The sequence below is a fragment of the Ruditapes philippinarum genome, unplaced genomic scaffold (assembly GCF_026571515.1).
Source record: "Ruditapes philippinarum isolate M1 unplaced genomic scaffold, ASM2657151v2 ctg2571_1_1_1_1, whole genome shotgun sequence".
In the NCBI taxonomy this organism is placed as follows: Eukaryota; Metazoa; Mollusca; class Bivalvia; order Venerida; family Veneridae; genus Ruditapes; species Ruditapes philippinarum.
In genome coordinates, this window is record NW_026864273.1 from 255,267 (window position 1) to 282,673 (window position 27,407).

Sequence of the window (27,407 nt, forward strand, 5' to 3'; positions counted from 1 at the left end):
CTTAAGGGGAGGTAGTGTGATGAATTTTTATTTCATATTTTGTATTTCATTCTAAACTTTTATTTTAGTATATTAATGATAGCAATATCTGAAATAGTTATTAAAAGGTCTATTTATATTTTCTTTTTAATACAATATCAAGTCGTAGTAATATTTGTTTAAGTATATGTGAGTAAAACTATTAAAATAGTTATACAAATATCATTTATTGTTACTGTAGGTTAATAGTAACCTAAAGTTCTCGTAAATCAGTCACTTCTTAATACATCTTATCAGTGCAACTACTGTGTGTATTCATTTATTGCATTTATAGGTTACCCTTTCTAACGCTTTATTTATCTAAGAAAGAAATTAGCATATATGTGTTAAATGATTCTTTAGGTCTCTTATCTAATAGTATACCTTAGAAATATCATCTACTATTCTTATGAAATATTTAAGGTCAACCTTATTGGGTTTTTCTATATAAACCGCAGATTCTAGATTTGAGAGAGAGAAGTAAGAAAAGAAGTTGAAGAGAGAGATACAATTTGGATTTATTTCACTTTACCATGTACATATGTATATATGTGTTTGAAACATAAAATGATGAAACAGAATCTTTGTTTAGAATCTACTCCTACATTAATTTAGGGAAAGTAAAAATGATGAAATATCTGCTCTCTCAGGAAACGTGTTACACTATTATCTTCAAAAGGAAAGGAGATCAAATTAAGAGGACAACATCTAATAAGAATCAAAGTAAAAAAGCATCTGTAAAACGTGGTCAGGGAAACAGGAAATAGACATAATTTTATCAAGCAAATTAATATTTACAAAAATATGGGAATAAGTGAATATGGACTGGTGGCCAGTGTAAAACATTGTCATAAACAAAAGAAAAGACATTAGATGCATTCAGTGAAACTATATACATGAAATGCCCAGGTACATTGTAAAAACCTCAGGTATGTTGTCAAAGGAGCACAATTGGCCCCTTTTGTTTTCTAAGAAACTGCAATCACAAAATGATGTACGATGAATAATTGTAACATGTGTGAGGGGATATACTGTTTGGTATAAGACAATATAAAAATGTGAAACTAGTCAGATATTCAAATAATGCCTCAGTGTAACAACTGCAGTAAAGATTTATGAAATTTCCAAAAATTAAGACGACTAAAATACGTGCCATATTATTTTGGAAGTTAGATATGTGTCAACTGTGAGTTAAGCTTCGACACGGAATTACGTTTAATAGCACGCTGTTTAAAAAGATCTTATAGAAAAGGTCTCAGGTCAACTCTTTCGATATAACTCAAAGAAGAAAATCTTACTTTAAGATTTTCAACAACGAAACTTTTGGACTTTACAGTGGTACTTTTTCGGAAGAAGACATTCATTACTTAGTGAATCAAAATTTTAAAACAAATTGTGAAGTCGAGAATACTGTATACACAATGGAAAAGGAACTTTTTTTGTGTGGAATGCCTACACGAAATACTCCGTATAGAGAAATTAGTGTGGTATCAGTGTCACCAGCACCAGATGACCTATCAAAGAATGACTTCGAGCTTCCGAAGTTCACCAATCGGCTAATGTACTCAGCAGCTCAATTGCCAGGATTCACTTCTTTAAACCATACTCAGAGTGCAGCTGATCAGGATCAACTTCCCCAACCACCTAACATCCTGAACAGAAAACTTTCCTCATCCACACCACAAATGGATGAAGAAAATCCTTATCAGTGCTGTTGTAATAAAATACTGAAACTAGAAGAATTCATAGACACTAGATTCAAGCAGCTAGAAAACAAAATGATCCAGCATCAAAAACAAATGCTGGATGCCTTGGACAAATCCGATCATCTTGGGTTGGGATTACAAAGACAAATGATGGAATTAAGCTCACTATTCCTAAAAATGCAAACTTTTGAAGTGCAAAAGGCCGATACAGCAATTAAATGTTTAAAAAGTAACATGTGCTTTGGAAATAAAAGGATTATAATGGACTATTAGTTCAAGTTCTGAAAAGAATATAATAATAATTTACCATGTTCAATGAATTTATGGATTATAATGAACTATTAGTGGATTTATTGTTTGTTTTGTGTATAAATGTGCTGTTTGAACTTTATTTGAGACATTTATATCTTTGAATAAAAAGAAATCCATACTTAGGACAGTTTTCAAAAATTTAACCGCTGATAAAATTTGTTTATTAATAGATGTGTTTTTTAGATTTTAGTTTTATTGGAATGAGGTCATTTGTTTTAATATATTATGATGCTTGTAAATGAACATAAGTATGACATTTTTAGGTCATACCCACTTTCTGTCAGGTTACTTATGCAATATCATTTAACATTATATTACATTAGTCAATATAATATAAGTATGCTTATCATTTCTGCAGCTCTACCTGAACTTTTCAGGTTATGTTTTGAGTATAAATGGTAAGTATATCCTCAGGGGCATTGAGATTGGAGATTAGGGAGAAATAAGATAGACTTTTTGACTTTGACCAGTATAATTCATTGGAAGTATTCTTTTTAATGTTGTAAATATTTTAATAATATCATAAGTTTGAGTGCAATAACTTTTAAACGTTGTTAGTGTTTGCGAATAAATGAATAAATGAAAAATAAAGAAGTAGAAACAGTATTCATATGTGTTTATTTCGAGTCATTGACCACAAGAAGGGCAGCCACGACAATTGTCTATCAACTTTCTTCTCGATGCAAAGAAAACCCAAATTATGAATGTTCAACATACACTTTCGAGATGAAAATGTTAATTTTATTCTTACTGATTTCTTAAAATCAATGCCAGCATATAAGGATGCAGAAAAATAAAGATACTGTATGGATACTCACTACGTAGAACGCATTATTATAGTATGGAAACAAAAGAATATGTTTTGGATTAGATGCCTATAAAATTAGGATTAACTTGGCTGGTTGGAATGAAAATAAGAATTGCCCTAAAACATCAGAAAGGCAGATTCCATGTAAAAGAGATCCGTCAAGAACCTACATCATTCCAGTGAATAAGAAGAAAAGACTTGAAAAAACAATATCTTGACAAGATGGCTTGAAAATGTCTATAATTAATCTTTGAGTTATTTTTGTTTACATTCTCTATGCAGGCTACACTGCAAGGTACAGACAGTTTTACTCCGTCACAGACAGTTTTACTCCGCTAATTAATCACGCCCACAAATACTCGCTGCAGAGGCAGCGAATGTTGCCACTTTAACATGCCTTATAAATAAACGTACTAAGCTGCCCAAATATTGACTTTAACGAATCTTACAAATAAATACAGTGTCTTTGCGGAAGCTATAACTTGTGATGATTTTGAATAAGTATCAGTATCATAATGTATTTTTTTCATGAACATGAAAAAATGTTAGTAAACTTTGTCTCGAAGTTATGAGTCATGTCAAACATTTAAAAGTATAGTTTGAAACTAAATCAAAATATGTGGTTTTATTTCTATTCTTCAAGTTAAAATAAATCGACTTGAGGATTTAATAGACCCAGAACCTAAATATAATTAATCGCTTCCTAATACAAAAACTATAGTCAATAATCATTGTGCTTTATTATATAAATATAGCTGTCAAACAGAAACAAAAAGTAGGATATTTTGCTGTTCCAATTTAAGCATGGCCACCACTTGTTAAGCAGGTTTAACGTAGTGAACGTAGTGTGCCAAAACCAGTACTTTCTGATGAGATGTATAATAACATTTTTATTGCTTTTCTTTAGCCAATAAATCAACGAAATGACTTGACAAAATGAATAAGTAATTTCATGATTTCAAGTAGACATAAAGACATCAAAGTGTTTGGTAATTTAATCAAATTTAAAAAAATGGCAACAAAAACAATTGATGACTGAAGTGATAGTGAAAGTACGCAGATGATCAGTATGTTGAATAAAAATATCAGTCTCATCACCATTAGTATAATTATGTACGCAAAATGGATGGAACTCTAAAAGGCCATGTGTAGATTATCGTAATGCTCCGACACTAAAATATGCTTTTCCTTTTATAAAAGTGAATGATTGCCTTGATGAATTGGGAAATGTTAAATATATATCATCTCTAGATATGCAAAGTGGTTCTTGATGGATTTTGATGCATGTGGAAGAGGACTTGGGGGAGAGGGAAGGAGAGGGTTCTGTCAAAAATGCATTTGCTAGTAAAACAATGACGAAATCACGGGATATAACTGTATAACTCAAATAGAAAAGTTGGCTGAATACGTTTCAGACATACATAAGTTAGTAATAAAAGGCTATGTAATTACCAGGGAAACGATTATCATCCGTCATTTTATCAAAGGCTTACAAGACCAACAGGCTGCACTTAACATTGGCAAGAAGGATCAAACTAGAAACTCTAGGTCAAATATTTTTGGACTACATGTACCACAAGTTGAAAACTAAAAATCTTTTACCAAGTAAAGGGAAAGAACTTTACAAATACTGAATAAATCCAAAAGCAAACCCAAGGTGCATAAGTACACTTGCTGATCAACATTCTTGTAAACTGTCTGGCCTACAAGTCAAATACATTTTGAGCTATGCAAATTTATGCTACTGTTTCCACAAGCGAAAACCAAATGCACGACTGTATTATGCTGAGCAATATTCCCTTATGACTCTATGTCAAATCCTTTATGAGTTACATGTACAACAAGTTGAAAATTGTAAAAAATTTCTGAGTCAATGGCAATAACTCTAAAAATACTAAATAAATCCACACAAAAATATCCAGGTGCACAACTACACATGCTGATCAACATTCCTGTAAAGTTTCATGACTCTAGGTCAAATCATTTTTTAGTTACATGCGACACAAGTTGAAAATTGCAAATTTTTACTAAGTCAAGGGCAATAACTCTTAAAATACTAAATAAACCCAGAAGAAAATACCCAGGTGCAGAACTACGCATGCTGATCAACATTCCTGTAAAGTTTCATTACTCTATGTCAAATCCTTTTTGAGTTACATGCGACACAAGTTGAAAATTGCAAAATTTTACTAAGCCAAGGGCAATAACTCTAAAAAGTACTACATAAATCCAGACGAAAATACTCATGTGCACAACTATACATGCTGATCAACATTCCTGTAAAGTTTCATGACTCTTAGTCAAATACTTTTTGAGTTACGTGCGACACAAAAGAGAACGGACGGAAGGAAGGACGAACGGACGGACAAGGGTAAATCTATATGACCCCCTAAAGTGGAGAAATACATCCGGTGAAAAAGCCAATTTCAACTATGTTACAGAAAGTAGGCTTCAAATCTTTGGCAGGGATATCAAATCTTCACTTGGAAAGAAAATTGACAGTCTAGCTCACCAAAAAATGTGTCAAACCAACAAAAGCAGAATTCAAAGGAGCTAGCAGAAAAACTAACAGCAATATTCTGATAGATGTGGAGAGGATGACCATATTTCCGAGCAATGCAATGGAAAATGGATAAGACGGTTAACAAGACAACGGAAAACTAGGTAGGACCGGTGCTATCGGCCCAGCATTAGTAAAAAAAAACCTTGTGATGATAAAGTAACAATTATAAAGTGTCGTGGAATTAATTATGGTGTGTACTTCAATTCTTTTTGTCTCATTTTGTGGTGGACACAGGTGCATGTGGAACAATTCTTTCAACAGCTCTATATAACAGAATTCCCAATTCAAAGAGACCGGAGTTAAAACCAGCTGACACTTCTTTTAGACTTGAAGTCGCGGATAATTGACTTTTGCAAGTTGACGGAATAATGTCAGTTGATTTTAAGATAGGTGCGGATTACTTTAAATGGAAAGTACTGGTTGCAGCCATTCGAGAAGATGGATTACTTGGCTTGGATTTTCTGCATTATCATTACTATAACAAAAGTGGTTTGAAATTGCGTGTGGAAAGATGTGAAACTTTAATTGAAAATATTCCTTTAAGAGCTGATAGAGTTAAATGTACAGAGACAATCTCTTTCCCACCAGACTCTGAGTGCATTATTCATGGTAAAGCAAATAGCAGTTCTATTGCTTTTAAAACGCGACATTTTAACCATCAGAAAGTAATACATGATCTTTCACGGATACAGGAGCATATAACATTTGGACATTCAGTTTATGATACTAAGCAACTGAAAAAGGGACAGTCTTTACCTATCAAAGTGATAAAAACTTCCCAGGAAAAGGTTACAATTAATGAAGGTTTCACTTTAGGTTTTATAGAAGAAGTTGGGGAGAGTGATACCCGTGATATCAAATCAGACATGTGTAAAAAATTTACCAACAGACAGTATAGATGCATATATAGCAAAATGGTGTAAACCGCTTCAAGACTTATACAATCGTTCTTGTGTAAATCATCTTACTCAAAAGCAAAAACTTACTCTTGTTTCGTTATAAGACGAATTTAAATTAAATTTCCAACCGGTCCCAGCGACTTAGGGAGATTTAGTGTTATATAAAGCATCAAATCAATACAGCAAACGCAAAACCAATCAAGATACCACCGAGACGGGTGTCGAAAGCATTTGAAGGTCAAGAAGAGAAGGATATTCAACCATGTCAACAGCTACTAGCGGCTGGAGTTATCAAGAAAAGTAACAGTCCTTGGTCATTTCCACTTTGTTTTTGTTAGGAAACGTGATGGAAGTACTAGGGCATGTATCGATTACAGAAGACTAAGTGATATTACTGTAAAAGATGCATACCCGTTACCAAAATCAATGAATGTTTGGACTCATTACATGGAGCTGTGTACTTTAGTACCTGTGACCTTTCTAGTGGATTTTGGCAAATTGATGAAAAGGACAGGTCCACAACAGCATTTTGTACAAGCAAAAATGGACTCTATGAATATTTCACTTTACCCATGGCACTTTGTTACTCACCTTCAGCATGTGATGGAAGTAGTGTTTCGTGGACTCCAGTGGAAAACATTATTAATTTACCTTGATGATATAATTTGTTTTGCCAAAGTTTCGAGGAACATATTAGCAGGTTGAAGGATATTTTTGGGCAGTTAAAGTGAGCTAACCTGAATTGAAACCCGAGAAATGCAAACTCTTTAGGACATCAGTTAATTTTCTAGGATTAACTCTAAGTGGGGATGGAGTCTAACTGGTAATAAAGTAGACTAGAGTGCATAAACAATTTTTCTGTGCCTAAACATTTAACAGAAGTTAGGAGCTTTGTTCAATTCTGCTCCTACTACAGAAGATTTATCAGGTCATTTTCAACGTGAGCTGCACGCACAATGAATAGACTGATGGGGGCGGTCAGGGCGATGAGCAACAAAGATCATTTGAGGACGTAAGATCAGTTCTTTGCGGTTATGAAGTGTTAGCCTATCCAAATAATACAGGCTTCTTATGTTGGATGTTAATGCGAGTGACACTAGGGTAGACGGATGTTTACGTCAAATGCAGTTTTGTGAAAAAACTCAGCGTAGGTATTGTGTTACACGTAGAGAACTATTAGCAATGGTGACATTTATGCATACTTTTAGACACTATCTTTTAGGTAAACAGTTTTTTGTGAAGACTGATCATTCGAGTTTACGTTTGGTCATTTAAGTCTCCAACAAATCAGATGGCAGGATGGTTAGAAATTATGTCACAGTTTGACTTCAAAATTGAACACAGGAAAGGTAGTAAACATCTTAACAGTGACATCTTAAGCTGAATTCCTTTTGATCCAAAAGACTGTGATTGCTATGATCAAAACACAGTGCTTGAAAGTTTACCATGTCAAGGGTGCAAGACATGTATTAAGAGGCATAATGAATGGTCAGATTTTGCAAAGGTAGATGATGTGGTTCCACTGTTTACAAGGAACATAACTGTTTCTCGGAAAAGATGTGGATATTTAAGTTTAAATGCTTATAAGTTATTCATCTTCGTTTTGCACGTGATAGGATCATTTTTCGTTACGGGGACAAAAATGATCAAAAATATATATTGGCCGGTACACAAAATAGGGAACATGTGTCGCCTCAGAATTCATAAGGATAACTTACATCGTGACTATCAAGAGGTATCTCCGGAAGGGGTGAAAGAGGGAAATAAGCTGGCTAGTAAGTCGTTTTCTCCGAACGACCATGACACTACCGTCAGTAGCCAAGTAAAAAGATATACTGCCAGTATTATTCCACAGTGGGTGAGTGCCATCAAAATGAACTTAAATAATGAATAAAATTCACTACCAATAGTTAAACAAAAAGAAACTTTTATCTTCAAAAGGAAAGGAGATCAAATTAAGAAGACAACATCTAATAAGGATCAAATGAAAAAATAATTGAGACAGCATCTTTAAGACGTGGTCAGAGAAACAGAAAACAGACACAATTTTATCAATCAAATTAATATTTACAAAAATATGGGAATAAGTGAACATGGGCTGGTGGCAAATGTAAAACATTCTCATAAACAAAAGAAAAGACATAGGATGCAGTCAGTGAAACTATAATATCTAAAATGTTCAGGTACATTGTAAAAACCTCAGCTATGTTGTAAAAGGAGAACAACTGGCCCACAAAATGATGGAACATGAATAATTGTAACTTGTCTGAGGGGAAATACTGTTTGGTATAAGACAATATAAAAATGTGAAACTAGTCAGATATTCAAATAATGCCTCAGTGTAACAACTGCAGTTGGATTTTAGAAATTTCCAAAAATTTAGACGACTAAAATACGTGCCATCTTTATATATGTGCTAACTGTGAATTATGGTTCGACACGGAATTACGTTTAATAGCACACTGTTTAAAACAATCTCATAAAAATGGACTCATGTCAACACTTTCTATATAACTCAAAGAGGAAAATCTTACTTTAAAACTTTCAAAACGATACTTTTGGACTAAACAGTGAAACTTTTTCGGAAGAAGACATTCATTACTTTATAAATCAAAATTTTAAAACAAATTGTGAAGTCGAGAATACCGTATACACAATGGAAAAGGAACTTAATTTGTGTGGAATGCCTACACAAAATACTCCGTATACAGAAAATAGTATGGTATCAGTGTCCATAGCACCAGATGGCCCATAAAAGAATGACTTCCAACTTCCGAAGTTCACCAATCAGCTACTGTACTCAGCTGTTCAATTGCCGGGATTCACCTCTTTAAACCATACTCAGAGTGCAACTGATCAGGGTAACTTTCCCAACCACCTAACATCCTGAAGAGAAAACTTTCCTCATCCACAAAACTTACGTATGAAGAAAATCTTAATCAGTGCTGTTGCACTAAAATACTAAAACTAGACGAATCAATACACACTGGATTCAAGCAGTTAGAAAACAAAATGATCCAGCACCAAAAACAAATGCTGGATGCCTTGGACAAATCCAATCAGTACCAACATCATCTTGGGTTGGGATTACAAAGACAAATGATGGAATGAAGCTCACTATTCCTAAAAATGCAAACTTTTGAAGTGCAAAAGGCCGATACGGCAATAAAAATGTTTAAAAAGTAATATGTGCTTTGGAAAAAGGATTATAATGGACTATTAGTTAAAAAATGTTCTGAAAAGAATATATTAATAATTTACCATGTTCAATGAATTTATGGATTATAATGAACTATTAGTGGATTTATTGTTTGTTTTGTGTATAAATGTATTGTTTGAACTTTATTTGAGACATTTATATCTTTGAATAAAAAGAAATCCATACTTAGGACAATTTTCAAAAAATTAACCGCTGATAAAATTTGTTTATTAATAGATGTGTTTTTTAGATTTTAGTTTTATTGGAATGAGGTCATTTGTTTAAATATATTTTGATTCTTGTAAATGAATATATGGCATTTTAGGTCATACCCACTTTCTTTCAGGTTACTTATGCAATATCATTTAACATAATATTATATTAGTCAATTTAAGTACGCTTATCATTCTGAGCTTTTCAGGTTATGTTTTGAGTATAAATGGTAAGTTTATCCTCAGGGGAATTTGGATTGGAGATTAGGGAGAAATAAGAATAAAGATAGACTTTTCGACTCTGACCAGTATAATTCATTGGAAGTATTCTTTTTAATGTTGTAAATATTTTAATAATGTCATAAGTTTGAGTGTAATAACTTTAATACGTTGTTAGTGTTTGCGAATAAATGAAAAAATGAAAAATGAAGAATTAGAAACTGTATTCATATGTGTTTATTTCGAGCCTTCTGAATGTTATTTTCATGCATGACTTTCTTAGCCAGATTTATCTCTTCAATGCTACGAAGGAGAAGAGATTAAGTTTTGTTACAATATATTGTTTTTTGTGTGTAAATGTGTTGTTTAGAACTAGTACATTTACAGTTTTATTTTGAAATTTCCAGGATATTTGGACAGAAACATTTGTAGAGTATAATAGCAGTTTAAGCAGTTTAATCCTACAGATAGGTTGATTTTACTATGTAAACAGAAAGTACTTTTCAACCATTTGGAATTGTGTTTTTCTTACACCATCAAATATAAGAGTGGTTTTCTAATACACTAGTGTATTATGATTTCATAAAAAAATATAATTCTATAAAACTTAAATTAATCATCAAATGATTTTTTTTATATAGATTTAAACCAAGCAAAACTCTCAAATTTCAAGTGCAACCAAAATGTACTTGTAATAATGTGTTATTTTTAAAAAATTAAATTTTAGGTGGTTAAACAGAACTGATTGGCGAGATAACCTCCACAATAAATCATTAGCCAATCAGAGCGTCCCTGCTGCGATCGACCGCCTACAATTGTGAAATATCAAACGAAAAGTTTCATTTAATGCTTAGGATATATTTTTTTCACACAAAAACATATCCATTCATTCTAAATATGTAAAATAAAAGATTTGTTGCATGGTAAATGTTGTCATGCCTCTTTAATGAGATCAAAGGTCTGGCGGACCTTTTGAACTTCGTCAAATAACCTGATTAAAATGTAAACGTCATGATGTATTTTAGCTAGCTTACTGCATATGTTGAGCGGGGGGGGGGGGGGGTGTTTGATCTGAAATGATTCAAATATCAAAGGTAATTTTTAAACCTTACTTGAATAATTATATGCTCATTAATATCGAGTCACTGAATTTTATAACAGAATTAGAATGCATGCAGAAAAGATCGACAAAGATGTTGATTACTATTAAAACTTTAGTCCGGAATAACCTCAATTATGAAAAGAACTAAAAAAAGGTCATTTAACATTCCGGCATGTCTAAGTGTTTACACATACCCCGGCTGATTACTGTGTATTAAGAATGTGTTTTTTCCTGCTAAGACGCATTTATTTTGCGACGTGACTGGTTGATTTTGCTACGTGACAGTGCGAAATAAACTACCAGAAGAGGGAGATTGAGGAATGTATGAGAAAAACACTTTCTTGCAGACGGGAACTTGGAGAAATATTAATTTTTAAGACTGTGTGAGAAACAAAATTGTTTTAAAGTTTAACATATACGACGTAATTACTGTTAAAATAAATTATTTGAAGCTTCGCGGAGAAAATTGTTTTTAAGAACATGTTATCTAACAAAATTGTTGTCCTTCAGTTGTCAGCTATCACAATGCTGAACAAGCTATATTTTACAAAAGATTGATCGCATATGTTGATTGACCAAAAGATGATAAATCAAAACAAAGATAAAATGTGAACAAAAACTGTCTTATAGTAGTAATTATAACAAAAAACGATTGCCCTACTTCTTTTATGAATTGAGCGACAGAATATTTGATAGACATTTCAAAGAATTAAAAGGTTCTTAAAAATGTGATGTAAAAATTGTATAGATGTGAAGCAGAATCAAAACAGTTCACGAAAAATTCATTCTTAAAATTTGCTAGAATATGATAATAGAAAAAGAGAATGTAAAACAAATGGGGTCAGCGATATTTGTTAGTTATCTGTCCTTAAATGTAGATTTTTATTTCACTTATTTGAGATCAAAATAAATTAAACATACTAATAAGTCTAGAATAGTTTGCTTTTACTTTTGAATTCTCTTTTTCATTTCATATAGGTCACAATGCAGAATAAAATGCATTCTAAAATATGGCTTTTTACCCTTTTCACTTTAAATAAATGAAATATATTTTCTTTACAAATTTTCCAAGAAACAAAAATCAAAAACAAAAAAATACAAACACGGGACAATGTCACAAATGACTTTAAACCGAAGTTTTTCCCGAGATGGATACATTTACATATTTAGAATTGAAAGTAAATGCGTTTTAGTTTTTATTGCACTAATGGGTGGAGAAGTGGGGTGTAAAGGTTATAGGATATTCCGATCCTAGCTAAATGCATGTTGTACATGTAAATCGAAGAAATAAATGGTCACGTCAGTTGTGAACCTTCATACTTAGTCTAGAATACATGAGCCGCGTCACAACAAAACCAACATAATGGGTTTGCGACCAGCATGGATCCAGACCAGCCTGCGCACCCGCGCAGTCTGATCAGGATCCATGCTGTTTGCTTACAAACCCTATAGCAAGTAGAGAAACTGATAGCGAACAGCATGGATCCTGATCAGACTGCGCGGATGCGCAGGCTGGTCTGGATCCATGCTGGTCGCAAACGCACTATGTTGGTTTGTCATGACGCGGCTCATATATTTTCACATATACCAAATGTTGAATAATATCTAGGAAATATTTATGCCATTTGCCTAGAGATGAGCTTATTAATAATTTTGAAAAAGACAGTCTTTGACTGTAGAGGTTATTTTAGCTGTTATCAAATGAAAGAAAATATGTGTTAACGAAAGAGGTACACTTGTTTTTAGTATATAATATCAAATTAATTTATTCTTCATAGGCTTAATGAAAAACGCAAGGAAAAGAAACAACTTCATATTTGCTAATTTATCCACTGTACATTTTGTTTTGATTTTGTATGTTTCACAGAAGAATATGATAAGAAGACAAACTTTCTTCCAAACTCACTACAACAGAGCATTTGGATTGAATAGTGGAACATTTTCAGAAGAATAACAATAACTATTTAATAGATCAAAGATATAAAACAAGCATTGCAGTTGAAAGTACAGTGTACAACATGGAAGGAGAACTTAATCAATGTGGTATGTCTAGCAAAACGCAACTTCTGTTAGTATAGTGTTATATCTGTGTCCCAAGCACCAGATGACCAATCCAAAAATGACTTTGAACAACCAAGTTTAACTAACAAACTTTTGTAAACAGCGGTTCATGATCAGTTGCCTTGATTTTACTATAATCAAACACAGAGTAAGAATAATCAGGAAGATTTGCTTCAACTACCACCCAACATCCTTAAGAGGAAACTTCTAGCATGAATGAAAAAGAAGATTCAAACCAGTGTTGTGGCAAAATACTTAAACTTGAGCAGACAAATGGTACCCATTTCATGCAGCTAGAAAATAGAATGGTACAGCGCCAACAACAGATGCTGGATGGTCTGGATAAATCTCTGCAAATCAGCATCGATTTGCGTTAGGCTTGCATCTCCAAATGAAGGCCATTGGCTCCAAAATATTTAAAATGCAATCTTTTGAAAACTCAAAAAGCTGATATGGCCATGAAAATGTTCGAAAACATTCAAAAGAAATTTATCATGCACTTTGGAAATGAAGATGGAATAATCTTTATTATTGACTGTCAGTGCATTAAGTAATAGAAAGAGCATCGAAACACGAGGCTATCTGAATCTACGAGGGGCGTAGCCCCCTAGTATTAATCAGATTACCGAGTGTTTTGATGTTCTTTCTCTTTTGTATCATAGTCTAACATAAAAACGTGCTCCCTGTTGTCACAATATGAAACCCCGGCAAAAAAGAATCAATGACCGAACATCTGAATTTGACATTTCTGTTGCTGTCCCTTTCTCTGCCGTCACAATATGTAAACCCAAGCAAAAGTGAGCCAATCAATGGACATGCTCTGGAGTGCGGGTAACTAATACCTGCACTCCAGTTAACGCACTGTGCTTATATATGTATACAATTTAACTCTGACACATTTTCAACAGAAAGGTCCCCAAACTATGATACAATTGTGTTTTTGCGTGTTCGTTTAGAACTAGTGCATTTGCAGTTATATTTTAAGCCATTATTAACAGAATAACACTCTTGATTTTAGGACATTCATATCTGTAAAAAATGAGCCTCTCTCTTCATGTCCTTTATATCACATATATATATCATGATAGGTCAATCCTTCTATGTTTGATCATTTATGCAATATTATGTACATTTAAGATCTTATTATTCAATCTAAATCTGTAGTGTTTTCTACAGGTAAAGATGAATTGTTCAGGGAAGTTATAGAGCAAGTTTATCCTCGGAGGAATGGGGAGAAAAAATGGTGTATCTGACCAGTGTGAACCACTGAACGTGTCTAAAAGCTCTAGGAAATCTTTGAAAATTGCCAAACAGTTATAATGTGTGAGCGGATAAATGAATTAAATACAATATAAGTAAAATCTATATTCTTTATATATTCTTATGTGTTTATTTTCACCTACTGTATACTATTTTCATGCAAGTACCTCTCCGAGGTTAGTTAGGATTGATTATGATAATGATATAAACTGAAAACTTCAGCACTTGTTGTTGTTTTCAAATTGCTTTCTTATGGTTATAAAGACCTTAGATTGGTTTTCATTTAGGAGTCACATGATTTGTAATCTTAATCATTTATTTTGCCTTCACTTGAAAGGCTTTAAGTGTGATTTGATATAGTCATTACAGCATTCAGAAATATAGACAAACTGTCCAGATGGGAATGATAGAATAAAGAAATAGTGAAAAGCATAGAGGGCTTCTTAGATCAGTCCGCCCGCAATTTTTAACGAGCTGAAGCTGATGCCATCATGACCTCGGTCAATTCAATGTTTGGGGCGGACTGGGAGGTCATTATAATGCTACTAGGTCCGAAGTTTTGTATCCTATTTCTTACATCTTGCACTACATTTTACTAGAACATAATGGTAAACGTTCAACGATAAGGGAAACTATTTTGCTTAAATTACAACACTTAAAGACTACTGACAACTGTTAACCGTCAACTTATTTTATATTCCTACCGGTAACACGTTTAACCTTTTCTCTAATCGCTGACGTCATGATATTATATTATCTAAAGGCTTTAATACTGACATATAATAAAGAAACACATTTATGCAAGGTATATTGTTAAAAAATAAAGGATGTATTCTTAATAAATGAAATAAATCTGGTTCTCATGACTGCCGAATGTAAACGCTCCTTTTACCAGTGTTATTTTCATGAGCGCTAAATATTTAGATATAGTACATGTAGTATTTAATTATGACGAGAAAATGCTAAAAACATTATTGACAAGTCTTTCTCAGATGTGTATAAACATTTGTCTAATAGTTAGAAAAATCCTTAAATGTAATATCCAATCAGACATTAAGTTTAACAAGAGGGCCATGATGGCCCTAGATCGCTCCCCTGACCTATCAACCACATCCGAGCAATGTCTGCATCCTGACCAAGTTTGATGACGATGGAGTCAAAAATGTGAATTCTAGTGTGATAACAAGATTTTTTTCCATATTTGGGCAGTGTGACCTAGATTTTAATCCCAGGTGATCCATCTTCGAACATGACCTAGAAATCATCAAAACAACCTTCCTGACAAATTTCCAGAATAAATGGATCAAAACTGCAGCCACTAGCGTGTTAACAAGATTTTTCTATTTTTAGCTCCTGTGACCTAGTTTTTGACCCGAGATGACCAATCTTGGAACTCGATCCGTATTTTATTGAGACAAACATTCTGACAAAGTTTGATGATGATCCAATCAAAACTGTGACTGCTAGACTGTTAATAACCCAATTGTTGACGACGGACGCCGAACATAGCCCCATCACTATACCTCACCTTGACCCCTTCGTGGTCAGGTGAGTTAAAAATCGTGAGACTTTACGCATAACCAGATTAAAAACATTTGTTTTTAAAAATCGGCTTACATACAAATGAAAAGTAAACTTATATTTATATCATATACAGTTCTTATTCTACTTAGTGCATGAAAAATAAACAAAAAAAATTACAATCAATTTGTATTCTTAACATGGAACCTGCAGCTCATATCAAAACATTTCACATAAATGTTCTCAATTACGACTTAACTGAAATGAAAGGCTAATATAAAAACTGACATTACATTTAATATAAAAACTAACATTACATTTGACACATTATGCCTCAGAAATCCATATTGATGAAAGTCTTTAGAAATGTCAACCATGTGTTTGATATTGTTTAACTAATGCATTAAGAGCATGTTAGATATTTACCAACTGAAGAAAGTAGCGCAGAATGTGCAATAATGTGTCATAAATGTAGCAAACTGTAAGCAAAGTATTATTTTGACTTCCATACAAAACACTATTCACTATTATTATACCAATTGCCAACAAAGCAAAAAAATCAAAAGATATTTTAACTATATAACAAATGAGTACTTTTTTTAGAAACTGTAACAAGATTCCAAAACTTCAGTTTTTTTGTGAAACAAATAGCATTTCTGGCGCATAATGGGCATGTGATCAATGCAGTAAGCTGGGATACACAAAGTCAATATATATATATACTATACATGTCTTTCACCCTAAAAGGAACTAAATTCAAGATAAAATTCATGGTCAAAGCACAAATTTATGTGTGTTTCTAAAATACAACCATTATCAGATGTTTGATGTTGTGCACACGCCGTCCTGCTGTTCATTCCCGCCTTGTTCAACTGTCCCGCCCTTTTCAACAGGCACTGTGTGTTTGAGGATTATCTCGTCTGTATCAAGAGCCCAGGACTGTACTTCGCCAGAACCAAATATAATATAAAATACTGCCCCGACAGTGTAAATAACAGCTGCTATATAGAACACTGTTTGCCACTGTTCACTGGTTTTCTGTGAAAAGTAAAAAATAAAAACTGTATTAGTATTAGGAAATAGAGGATATTGAATGAGTGTAAGTTTGCTTACATTTAGCGCGTCTTAGCGCTATGTTTATATTATTAGTTAGGCGAGGGTTATATTGCAAACAGCCGTTTATATACGGCCATATAAACTGTCAACGAATTTATAATACAGCAAGCATCATTTTGTGGATATCGACAGCAGCCGTGTATATAAATCTATATAAACGTCACGATTATCCAATGAAAAGCGACGTTACAAACGTGCAGTATTATAAAACGAAAATGACGTCACGTCAAAATATATGCACGACCGTGCAATACCATTTTACGGAGTCGTAAAAATGGCACGGGTATGTGATAAACAAATATAACATTGTGTATGAATTTATAGATAACAAATGAAGATGAACAAAGTTAGATCTCTGAAAAATTGTAAGCACTTTGTACAGATATAAAATGAGAAAATCGTATTTTTATCCTTACTGTAGTGTTGAATGAATTTATTAGTTTTATACGTTTTAATGTTGAAACAAAAATATTGACATTGCTCTAGTGATCCTTCATAAAAATTATATTTAAACCCTGTACAGTACAAAGGTATGATATACATTGAAAATAAATGCTTAATTTAATAAAATCGATGTTTTTGGTCTAATTCTGCACATTTTACTGCAAACTTACTCGAAATGATAGTTTCTATATATATGCTATTAAGTACATTCATGTCCAGTAAAGAAAATTTAATGAGGCCGTTTTGGGATCATGTGTACAGTAAATAAATTACACTTACATCTTCCGTAAGTATACCAATTACAACTGGTGCTAGAACGCCCCCTAGTGTCCCCGACGTATTTGAAATCCCAAAGATAATACCAGCGTATCTAGGGGCTATATCTACCGGATTCACGATAAAACCGCTTCCATACTGGCATCCTGACATAGCAACGCCAATTGTTAACATAGCGACGGCAAAGCCCGGATGACTGTCAAGGTGTCCGGTGATAATAATTAAAGCTCCCGGCACAAGAGTTCCTACATGTAAAAAGGGAAAGAATGTGTTTTAATTACATGTACAATGATAACATTTCATATTTAGAATTTTACACAGATATTTAGAAATTATTATGCACTAAAACGATCCTATTTAAAGATTTTAAAAAACATACAGATCTAAATTCTACTTTAACCAGTCTTTCCTAAAACAACGTTAAATATGCGTAACACAATTTGAAAATAAATGATTTTGAGCACAATTTTACGCAACTTTCTTTAAAACTATGAGCGACAAGTCGCCCAAACCGCTGTATAACAAACCTATGCTATTGAACAGTTTCCTAGCGTTAGTCGTGCTCAAATATCCTTTTGTTCTCATACAGTCTGCAAGCTGACCGGAAACATTTGTCATTGCCCAGAAACCAATGTACGGAAGCGCCGACAAAAATCCTGCCTATATGTACAAGAATATATTATTATTTCAGTGATAATTTTATAAATGAAGTCATAAAGTAGATCAGTCTTTTACTTGCAACGATTCACGCATTGTATAACTACTGAAGGATAGAATGTTAACAAATACATTGATGCAAGTTGAAAAATTGGAAAAAAAACCTGAAAACTGTAATTCATTATCATTTTGCTACATAATCTAATAGTAAAACATTTAGAAATTTGTCTAAAAAAAACCCTGAGCTTCAGGCATATGCCTGAAAACTTGCACCCATGCTGAAATATGTTATCAACAGACCATTGTGTTTCTTTGTTTCAAAACATAATATTTTGCACATTGTTCTGTTAAAACGCATATTCATAGGTTAATAAATACATATTGCTTGATATTAATAAACAAAAAAAAGAAACAATTTGGTTTGGAATTAAAAGATTTTTTAAAAATAATAGAGCCTCCTAACCTGTTTTCAGATATTTTTAATCTATTTACCTTTTTGATGTCGAATTTCAAAACATCTTTCATATAGGTTGGTATATTCGTCAAAAACGTGTATGTTCCCCAGTTTGCGCATGCGTGTGTTACAATTATTGCCCAAACCGGAAGCGATGTAAATATTTTCCGCCATGGTGTTTCTGTCGACTGAAACGAGGCAAAATTTATCTTGCATTATCAAATTTAAACAAGTTTATCCTATCAAAATACCATATCGGTCAACACTTAATCTGTAAAAAATGGTTAAAAACAAGTAACAAGGAGAGGAGCCGGAAGCAAATTTATCTTTAAAATATTTAAGTTCTCAGAAACAAGATCAGTCTGCAGACTAGATTTCATTTGTAAGTGTACATTTTATCCCGTGATTGAAAACTGAGGGGTATATTTAAAAATCTTGGAGTAAAGTGAAGTTCAAATGTGCTTTGTCGAAATGATAATTCACTCAATAGACTTTTCACTAACACAGGCACACAGGCATCACTTGAGGTTGTATTCTAGGAAAACAGATGACATAACAAACCCTCATCTTATGTTCAGTTCATATGCTTATTTCCCGTAACCAAAATATTTGTATATTCGAAATAATGTACAATCATGTACATTCATTTCAAAGAGCAATGCTTATTTTAATTTATAAATTACAATTTCTAATGGCATATTTGCACAGACCGATAATAAAGTCAATTGATGAAAAGATAAAGTGACAAAATTTTCGATGATATAAAGAAACTCAAAAATGTTATAAAGATCCAAAGATTTTTTACGACAATACATGTGACGTCAAGACATTTCTTAGAACTAGAGTCGAATTTTCGGGAGTCAGTATGCAACGGAGACTGCGTTTAGATCGCCCTAACAATACGTACACGACAAAGGCACTTAGAAGATATGCGATTTAGACTACCCCAAACACTCATTTTAAATTCAAAGGTTGTGACAATTTTACTCAAAAGTTGTAGATGACAATAACATGTCCACAGGAAGTGAATATATAAGTTAATTACATGTATCATTAACCCTTAACATAGAACCGGAAGTGAATCGTCTATCCACCAGTATATATGGTCGAGCCAAGCCAGCCGTTAGACCGGCTTGTTCCAAGTGTTCTAGTATACAGAATAACAATACATATTTAGCTTAAAGTGGTCTTCAAACTGTTAGTTGCTCACCATTTTTTGTATTTTGTAATCGAAATCCCTTAAACTTTAAATGGACTGTACCATATTCAAACCTCGGAAAAAGTACGGTGTGTAATCAGGGTAATGGTTCAAGATATCTTACCTTCTTGCTAACATCGATTTGGCATTTCAGACTGTCAACTATATACTCGCGCTCCTGTGGTGAAATCCTAGGGTGTGTCACAGGGGAGTCATAAACTAGGAACGACCAAGCTACAAACCAAATCAGCCCACAGCCACCTACATGAATATATCGGATGTGTAGATAAAGAAAACTTACGTTGTTACCAGGCAGGAATTTTTTTTATAATTCTTAAATGATGCTAAATGTTAAGGTAACTTTAATGTCTATTAATAAAAGGCACTTTCTGTCTTACAAAACAAAACACATGAATTGAAAAGTTAGAAAATTTAAAAAGCGTATGCTTCAATGATAAGGTCAAAGGTCGAAGCCGACTCGAACCTGTTTGACATATAAAATATATTATATTTTGTTCTTTTACATCAAAATGAAAAAAAGATGATGTCATATTAGTTCACACTAAATAATGGCATAACAAAAAGTTATTTCACCTAGCAGGTAGAATATACTTGGCCACCCGCCGTCAAAGCCGTACACACACAGCAGCCCGGACAAAGGGAATGTCACCAACACACCAACTTGACAACCTAAATTAGTTTTCAAAATTTATTTCTGTTATATTGCTATACAAGTCTACTAAGTGATTCCCAGAGCGAGCACTAATTAGAACCTCAGAAATCATATGAGCCGTGTCATGACAAAACCAACATAATGGGTTTGCGACCAGCATGGATCCAGACCAGCCTGCGTGATCAGGATCCATGCTGTTCGCTTACAAACCCTATTACAAGTAGAGAAACTGATAGCGAACAGCATGGATCCTGATCAGACTGCGCGGATGCGCAGGCTGGTCTGGATCCATGCTGGTCGCAAACCCATTATGTTGGTTTTGTCGTGACGCGGCTCATATAGCTTTCACAGAAGACGTAAGGTGATGCTACTGTACATGTGCCAAATATCTAAGCTTTGTTACTGAGCAGAAATTTATCTTTAAAATGTTCATTTTCAAAGTCTGTTTCCAGCTACTTAGTCAGACTGGACCAATTTATAAAACTGTCGTTGAAACAATACGATCTTTTATGTGTTGTCGTCAAAATCGATTTGGTTTGCTTGAGATTTGTTGAGAGGGATAGTCAGACGGACATCAGGCAGTCACAAAACCTGACTTATAAGCAAAGAAGCTTAAAAATTTATTAAATAGAGAGGTACATATCTTATTTATAAACAGAATATCAAACTCCTGTGCTCTGAGCAATGTACTAAAACTGTTCTAGACAGTGCTCAGGTGAGATAAACCTGTTCTCTGAGAGTGCTCAAATGATTTAAACCTGTTCTGGAAGATCTTTCTTTACAACATGTTTTTTTTTAAATTGACAAACCAAAATACCTGATTAAAATTTTATTTTTCCTTTTCTTTTCAAAATTTGAAACATAATTTTAAAAAATTATCAAAAATTAAAAAAAAATGCGGGTGTTTTTGTTTAAAGGAAAATTTTCGCTTGAACTGGTTTTCATATTACGCCACGGGTATATTAACACTCGAGCATGGATTAAACATATGCATGTATAGTACATATATACATGATTTTATAAATATACAACAATCAAAACAGGATTATGTAATCGGTTAAATTTAGACAATGGAGTCGATTCTATACGGTATGTCGAGGACAACCAGTAAATCTAGATATTAATATCTTTTTATTTCAAAATAATACAAAATAACTTGGATAATCTTTAAATTTATACCTAGTTTCTAATGATTTTAGTCGAAACTTACCAGCATATACAAATCCACTGAGTTTGCTCCTCTCCAGAGGTGGTGCCCAGTATGAAAACAGTATCGACATGCATGGCCAAACCACGCCCTTAAAATATGAATATAATTAAATACTTTATAGTGAAACTAGACAAAAACATTGCACCATGTAATCCAAGGCTATGCAATTCATTTACTACGATGTATTTATATTAATTACATATCTCTGCTACTTCCGATCACTGTACTGTGTATATATTTTAACTTGTACCTTTGCGATATTTTTAAATTTTCCGGGCAAAGAAAAATTTAGGGGTTTTTTTGAGAAAATACACCGTGTTTTTAAATAATCGAAATTTTTTCGCCCCTTTTTCCGTCGGTTTTGGGAAAAATTTGCCCTCGAAAAAAATTTAAAAGGGGTAGGGTTTTTTCGATGAAAATGTAAGAAAAATCTGGGAGTTGTTGACTAAATTAATTCCAATAAAAATAATATCATGTAAACATCCCCCTGAATTTAGTTAATATACAGATATAAAAGTAACCATGACTTTTTTTTTTATAAAAATATACTTATAAAACGAGAGTAAATGCTCTAAAAGCTAAATCTGTTTGGTTATAAAGGCGTTTTAAAATGTATTATGATGGTGTCAGACATATTTTTCAATCGTAATTTTACCGGAATCTAATTAATTTTGCTTTGGATGTCATTCGTTTTATATATATCATTATACAAAATTCACACTCTCTGGTTTTGTTTAGAAGCTACAGGTACATCTAAAGATCTAATTGATACTGTGCTGAATTTTGTTTTAATTGAATTACCTGACACAGTCCAGCAATTACACGGAGAATTATAAGGAGTATCATGTGTGTTCGAGCTGCAAGAGGTGTAAGTAAAGTTGCCACGGCACAGCCAAGCATGCTCCATCCAAACACGTGCTTTCCGCCATATCTTCCAGCTATCCATCCTCCCGGAAGTTGCGTCATAATGTAACCCCAGAAGAACGAGCCCAGTATTAGTCCTTGCGTCTTTGAATCCCAGTCGAATGTATCGTCGCTCTATATTGATATTGAATGAAAATTAAGTTGATTTATCTAAGTAAATTAAATTACAGATATATAATACTCAAATTTTATATTAGTACTGATAATAAATGTAAAAAACATCGTTTTTTTTTGAAAATACACAATCATTTCGTGCTTCACCATCGTACTTTCTTGGTTTCGTTGTTTCGTTATTTCGACTCTTCCCAATAGTACTTCCGACTTTTCATCATCGTAGTTTTGACTTTTCACCATAATACTTTCGACTTTTTACCATCGTATTTTCGTCCTCCTGTTAAGCATGCGCACTGAATGACAATCTGTATAAGATGTCACCTATAGTCCGAACCAGTTAACGCTTAAAATTCAACAAAACGCGCAATGTACTTTCCTCATGCTAACATCATCCAAAGCCAGAAACAATTTTAATTGTAATTTTATTGCGCATGCAAAACAAGAAGGCGATACTGCGAAAGTGAAAAGTCGGAAACACAATGATGAAAAGTCGAAAGTACGATGGCACCATTGTGGTTTCGTTATTTCGACATTTCACCATCGAATTTTCGACTTCGCATCATCGTATCTTCGAATTTTCACCATCGTGATTTCTTTATTTCGACCTTTCACCATCGTTTCTTCTTTGTTTCGAGTTATATATGTGTGTTGTGGTGGCCCTAACAGGACACCGTAAAAACATAGTGTTATAAAAAAAAAAACATGTATTTTTAAGAAAGAGCCAAATTAACCTGTCCAGTTATAGGAAATGCAGCTTCACAAACATATTTTGTGCATTTTCTTATTAAAATTAGACGAAATCAGTAATGATTTCATAGATTTCAATAAATATCTGCGATAAAAACATTTTTAAAAAAAAGGGAGCATATCATATTTTAAGAATAAATTCAGTGTTTTACGAAATCGTGAGTAGTGATTCTAAAATATCAGTTTTATTATATGCAAAACTCTAATATTTCAACTGATACAGTTGTGAAGTTAATTTTTGTATCACGACAGAAAAGTTTTCAATAATCATTTCATCAACAAGCGATTGATTTCGATATATGTTTCGCTATGATGATAAATCAATGTATCGTAGGCCTAATTTGTCATAAACTATCTGATTTTCATTGAAAATGCTTAGAATTAAGGCCAAATTATTTATATGTAGATGAACAAAATGTAGATGAACAAAATTTAGATCTATGTATTAAGTCTAAGCTGTATTATATGTGGCTTTTACTCTCGTACATATGTGTACGTATATATTTTTATGCTGTTTATCTTAAATGATGTTTATATTACATAATTTTTATATTAATTTGATATGCTGATTTAAATGTTGATATGTTCACTAAATATAATGTGCCTATAATTGTGCTTTTGTTTACATTGTTACATATTTGATGATGTGTGTATGCATGTAAAATAAGACTTATTTTTATCCATTAAATGAATATATGTTATATTCATAAACACATATAACCTTTGATTAAATATATGTATAATGTTATACCACACCTGAACGGTATCGCACGATGATTCTGGTGATTTAGAATCATTGAACAGAGAGCTCGAACCGGATGTCATATTGCAAGCTGCGGTGCTGTTTTTTGGTTTCCCTGTTTATTTTATGCAACTATAGCCCCACTCATTTTCCACTCGTTTAAAGCATACAAATTGATTTAACCCCAAAAAAGCCCTGGGTAGTTTAGTGGGGAGCCTACTAGGCACCACAGTGGCGGGTGAAAAAAATAATTTAAAAAATAAAAAATGATAATAAAAATAATAATAAAAATAATGATTACAATAATAATAATAATAATAATAATAATAATAATAATAATAATAGGTGGCAATTTATTGTAAACAATTTTTCAATTACAAAGTCGGGAAACTTCGGCAGATCTCGGTACTCTCCGTGTATGACCGTGAGTAGCCATTTGATATAATTAAAGTATATTATCTTTGTTACGGTATGTGATGAATATGGGCTGAATTTATAGTTTGAAATTACAATAATATGTGATACATCAACATTTAATCTACATCACAGTAATTAATATGAAAGGCATCGGTCTAAAATAATGTACAAATCCTTCATTTTCTTTTTTATGATTGCAAATAAGTTGCATGTAATTTAAATACCAATAACTTAATTATCAGCATTTTATTTAGAAAAAAAAAATATTTAATTATCTTAACCATCTAAATAATAAAACATTTATTTAATATCATGATAATTTTCTGGGATTTTTTTAATTAAACGGAAATGGGGGAAAAAGATGCACAGAGATGGTCGGGTGTTACAGTAAAAACATTTAACAGGTCATACTACCGTGCATTTTTATTTATTTATTAATTTATCTATTCATTTATAATCTTATTTATTTTATTATTTATTTATTCGATCGTTCCATCCTTCCTTCATTCAATTCCTTCCTTCCTTCATTCAATTCCTTCCTTCCTTCCTTCCTTCATTCATTCATTCGTCGGATTATTTTGCAGAAAGGATCTTAAGTTCTTATGAAAGGTTTAACTTCATCATATTAATGTATTTAAACTCCAAAGAACCCAGCTGTAAAACTATTAATAAGTTTGTTTTGATGCTGCATAGTTGTTACAACATATACTCCGCAGACGTGTAAAACATGCATTATAACATATGTATAATTAATTTCATTAAAGTGAAATTATGAATACATTCATCGTTTGTTCATAAAAAATGAATAAAAAACGACAAAGATGTGTTTAGGTCTGGTAAGTTACAAGTCATTTCATTGACATAAACACACGGCTTTCATTTAGATAGATAAGTAAGAATATCTGTAAGTTGATTTTAGAAATAAGTGTCTATTTCTTTTGACTACAATACTAGATCATTCAAACAGAAATTAACCACATCTTCCTAACAAGCCTAACCCATCCCTCCCCTTCCATATGATATCTATAGACCTTTGTTAAATTGTATTGCATGTATCGGAGATGTATGGAACGTATGCTCAAATCCTTATTGTGAATAAATTTGTCCTGTCATTTTCTTATTCCTTAAAAGCAAACCTTTAAAGGCCCAATAATTTTGTCCCTAGAAATTTCTCAAAAGTTTATCTTTTATTTTTGGTGTCCTGTTATAGTTTCCAGAATTTTACTCACTTTCCATTTACCTGAAACTTGATTTTGTTAATTATATTTAGTATAGTTTTAGTGATTTAGTATTTTGTATGGAAGTCAAAATACTTCTTTGTTTACATTTTGCTACATTTATGACAAATAATTTCACATTAAGTGCTACTTCTTAGGTGATTATTGTCTAAAATGAATAATTAAAAAAAAAAAATGAAATGCATGTTTGCCCTTTTTTAAAGCGGAAAAATTCAGTCTAAGGGATAATGTGCCTTTAAGTAATCAGATTATAGCCATTATGTATATATTCAAACCACGCTCTTCGTATTAGCTCAGTATAATAATATTTTTATATAAACATGCGCATTTTTTGTTGTTACGGAAGTTGAATCAATTCAAGTTCCCTACCGGGCTCGAGCACAAACCGTTCCTCGGGACTCTTCAGACGTTATAACACGGAAAAACGTGCGTTAACCCTATATTAATATGTGATTTTCATGCTATAATGGGCTTATAAGCCGCCTTATTTCTTTATTGAGATAATACAACTGTGTGTCTTCATTAACCATACAATATACTTATAATATCAAGATTATGAAATTTTCTTATTCACAAACATCAACATATTTAACACATTTGTCACGGAATGTGACCTCTTGTTACACAATTAGTGCCAAGTTGCATAGGCACTTACATCGCCTGCATCTGGTCACTAGGGGTCCAATCAAAGTCATAAAATACGTCTTTGATGGCGCAGTCATTCAACAAATTACAGATGTTCGTAGCTAATTGTCATAAGACTTGTCAATTTAGTTACCAGACCAAAACAAATCTCGATTGCTTTCTTTCTGTGAAATATGTGCAAGTCGAAATGTATTAACTCGCTCTTATTTTTAACATAACATATTATTATCTTAATGCCATAATAATGTTTTTATTTAACTTTATTTATCGGTAAATTTATACAACCAGAAATATTTTCTTGAACTAAGTCATGCACCTGGACTATAATAATAATAATAATAAAGACTTTATTTAACGAGAGAACTCATTTGAACAAACATATCAATCTTCCATGAGGCCCTCAACAAGGAACAATATAAATTTAACATTTTCAAACTATTAAAATACATAAATGTAAAAACATACAGGAGATTATCAATTTGTATACATCAATGCGTGATAAAACCTCAAGTATAAGGTTTTAAAATGGTTAACAGATGTAGCAGACTTAATATAATCAGGAAGGCCGTTCCAAATACAAGATCCAGAATAAACAAAAGACTTACGAAATTGTTCAGTATTTGGTCTAGGGGTATAAAGTTGAAAATCAGATGATGAACGCAAACTGCGAGT

At 32.7% G+C, this 27,407-nt stretch overlaps 1 protein-coding gene across 1 annotated transcript; it reads right to left on the reverse strand.

The window, feature by feature from the left end:
- Positions 1 to 16,557: 16,557 nt before the first annotated feature.
- LOC132725031 (sialin-like) lies at positions 16,558 to 24,541 on the reverse strand. The gene is made up of 9 exons (XM_060710017.1): positions 24,450 to 24,541; positions 22,710 to 22,946; positions 21,909 to 21,996; positions 20,620 to 20,715; positions 20,150 to 20,286; positions 18,866 to 19,015; positions 18,244 to 18,376; positions 17,720 to 17,961; positions 16,558 to 16,918 (listed from the first exon to the last, which is right to left on the reverse strand). The coding sequence occupies exons 1-9, from the start codon at positions 24,516 to 24,518 to the stop codon at positions 16,697 to 16,699; spliced, it is 1,374 nt and encodes a 457-aa protein (XP_060566000.1). The 5' UTR covers positions 24,519 to 24,541; the 3' UTR covers positions 16,558 to 16,696.
- Positions 24,542 to 27,407: the final 2,866 nt, after the last annotated feature.

What these genes read in the sequence shown, in the direction of transcription:
- LOC132725031 (XM_060710017.1), bottom strand. Translation starts at nt 24,518, where the DNA reads ATGACATCCGGTTCGAGCTCTCTGTTCAATGATTCTAAATCACCAGAA. An exon ending in AAGTATATTCTACCTGCTAG is followed by an intron (nt 20,287 to 20,619) that starts GTGAAATAACTT and finishes ATATTCATGTAG; the next exon opens with GTGGCTGTGGGCTGATTTGG. An exon ending in TTGGTATACTTACGGAAGAT is followed by an intron (nt 16,919 to 17,719) that starts GTAAGTGTAATT and finishes TACTTTTCACAG; the next exon opens with AAAACCAGTGAACAGTGGCA.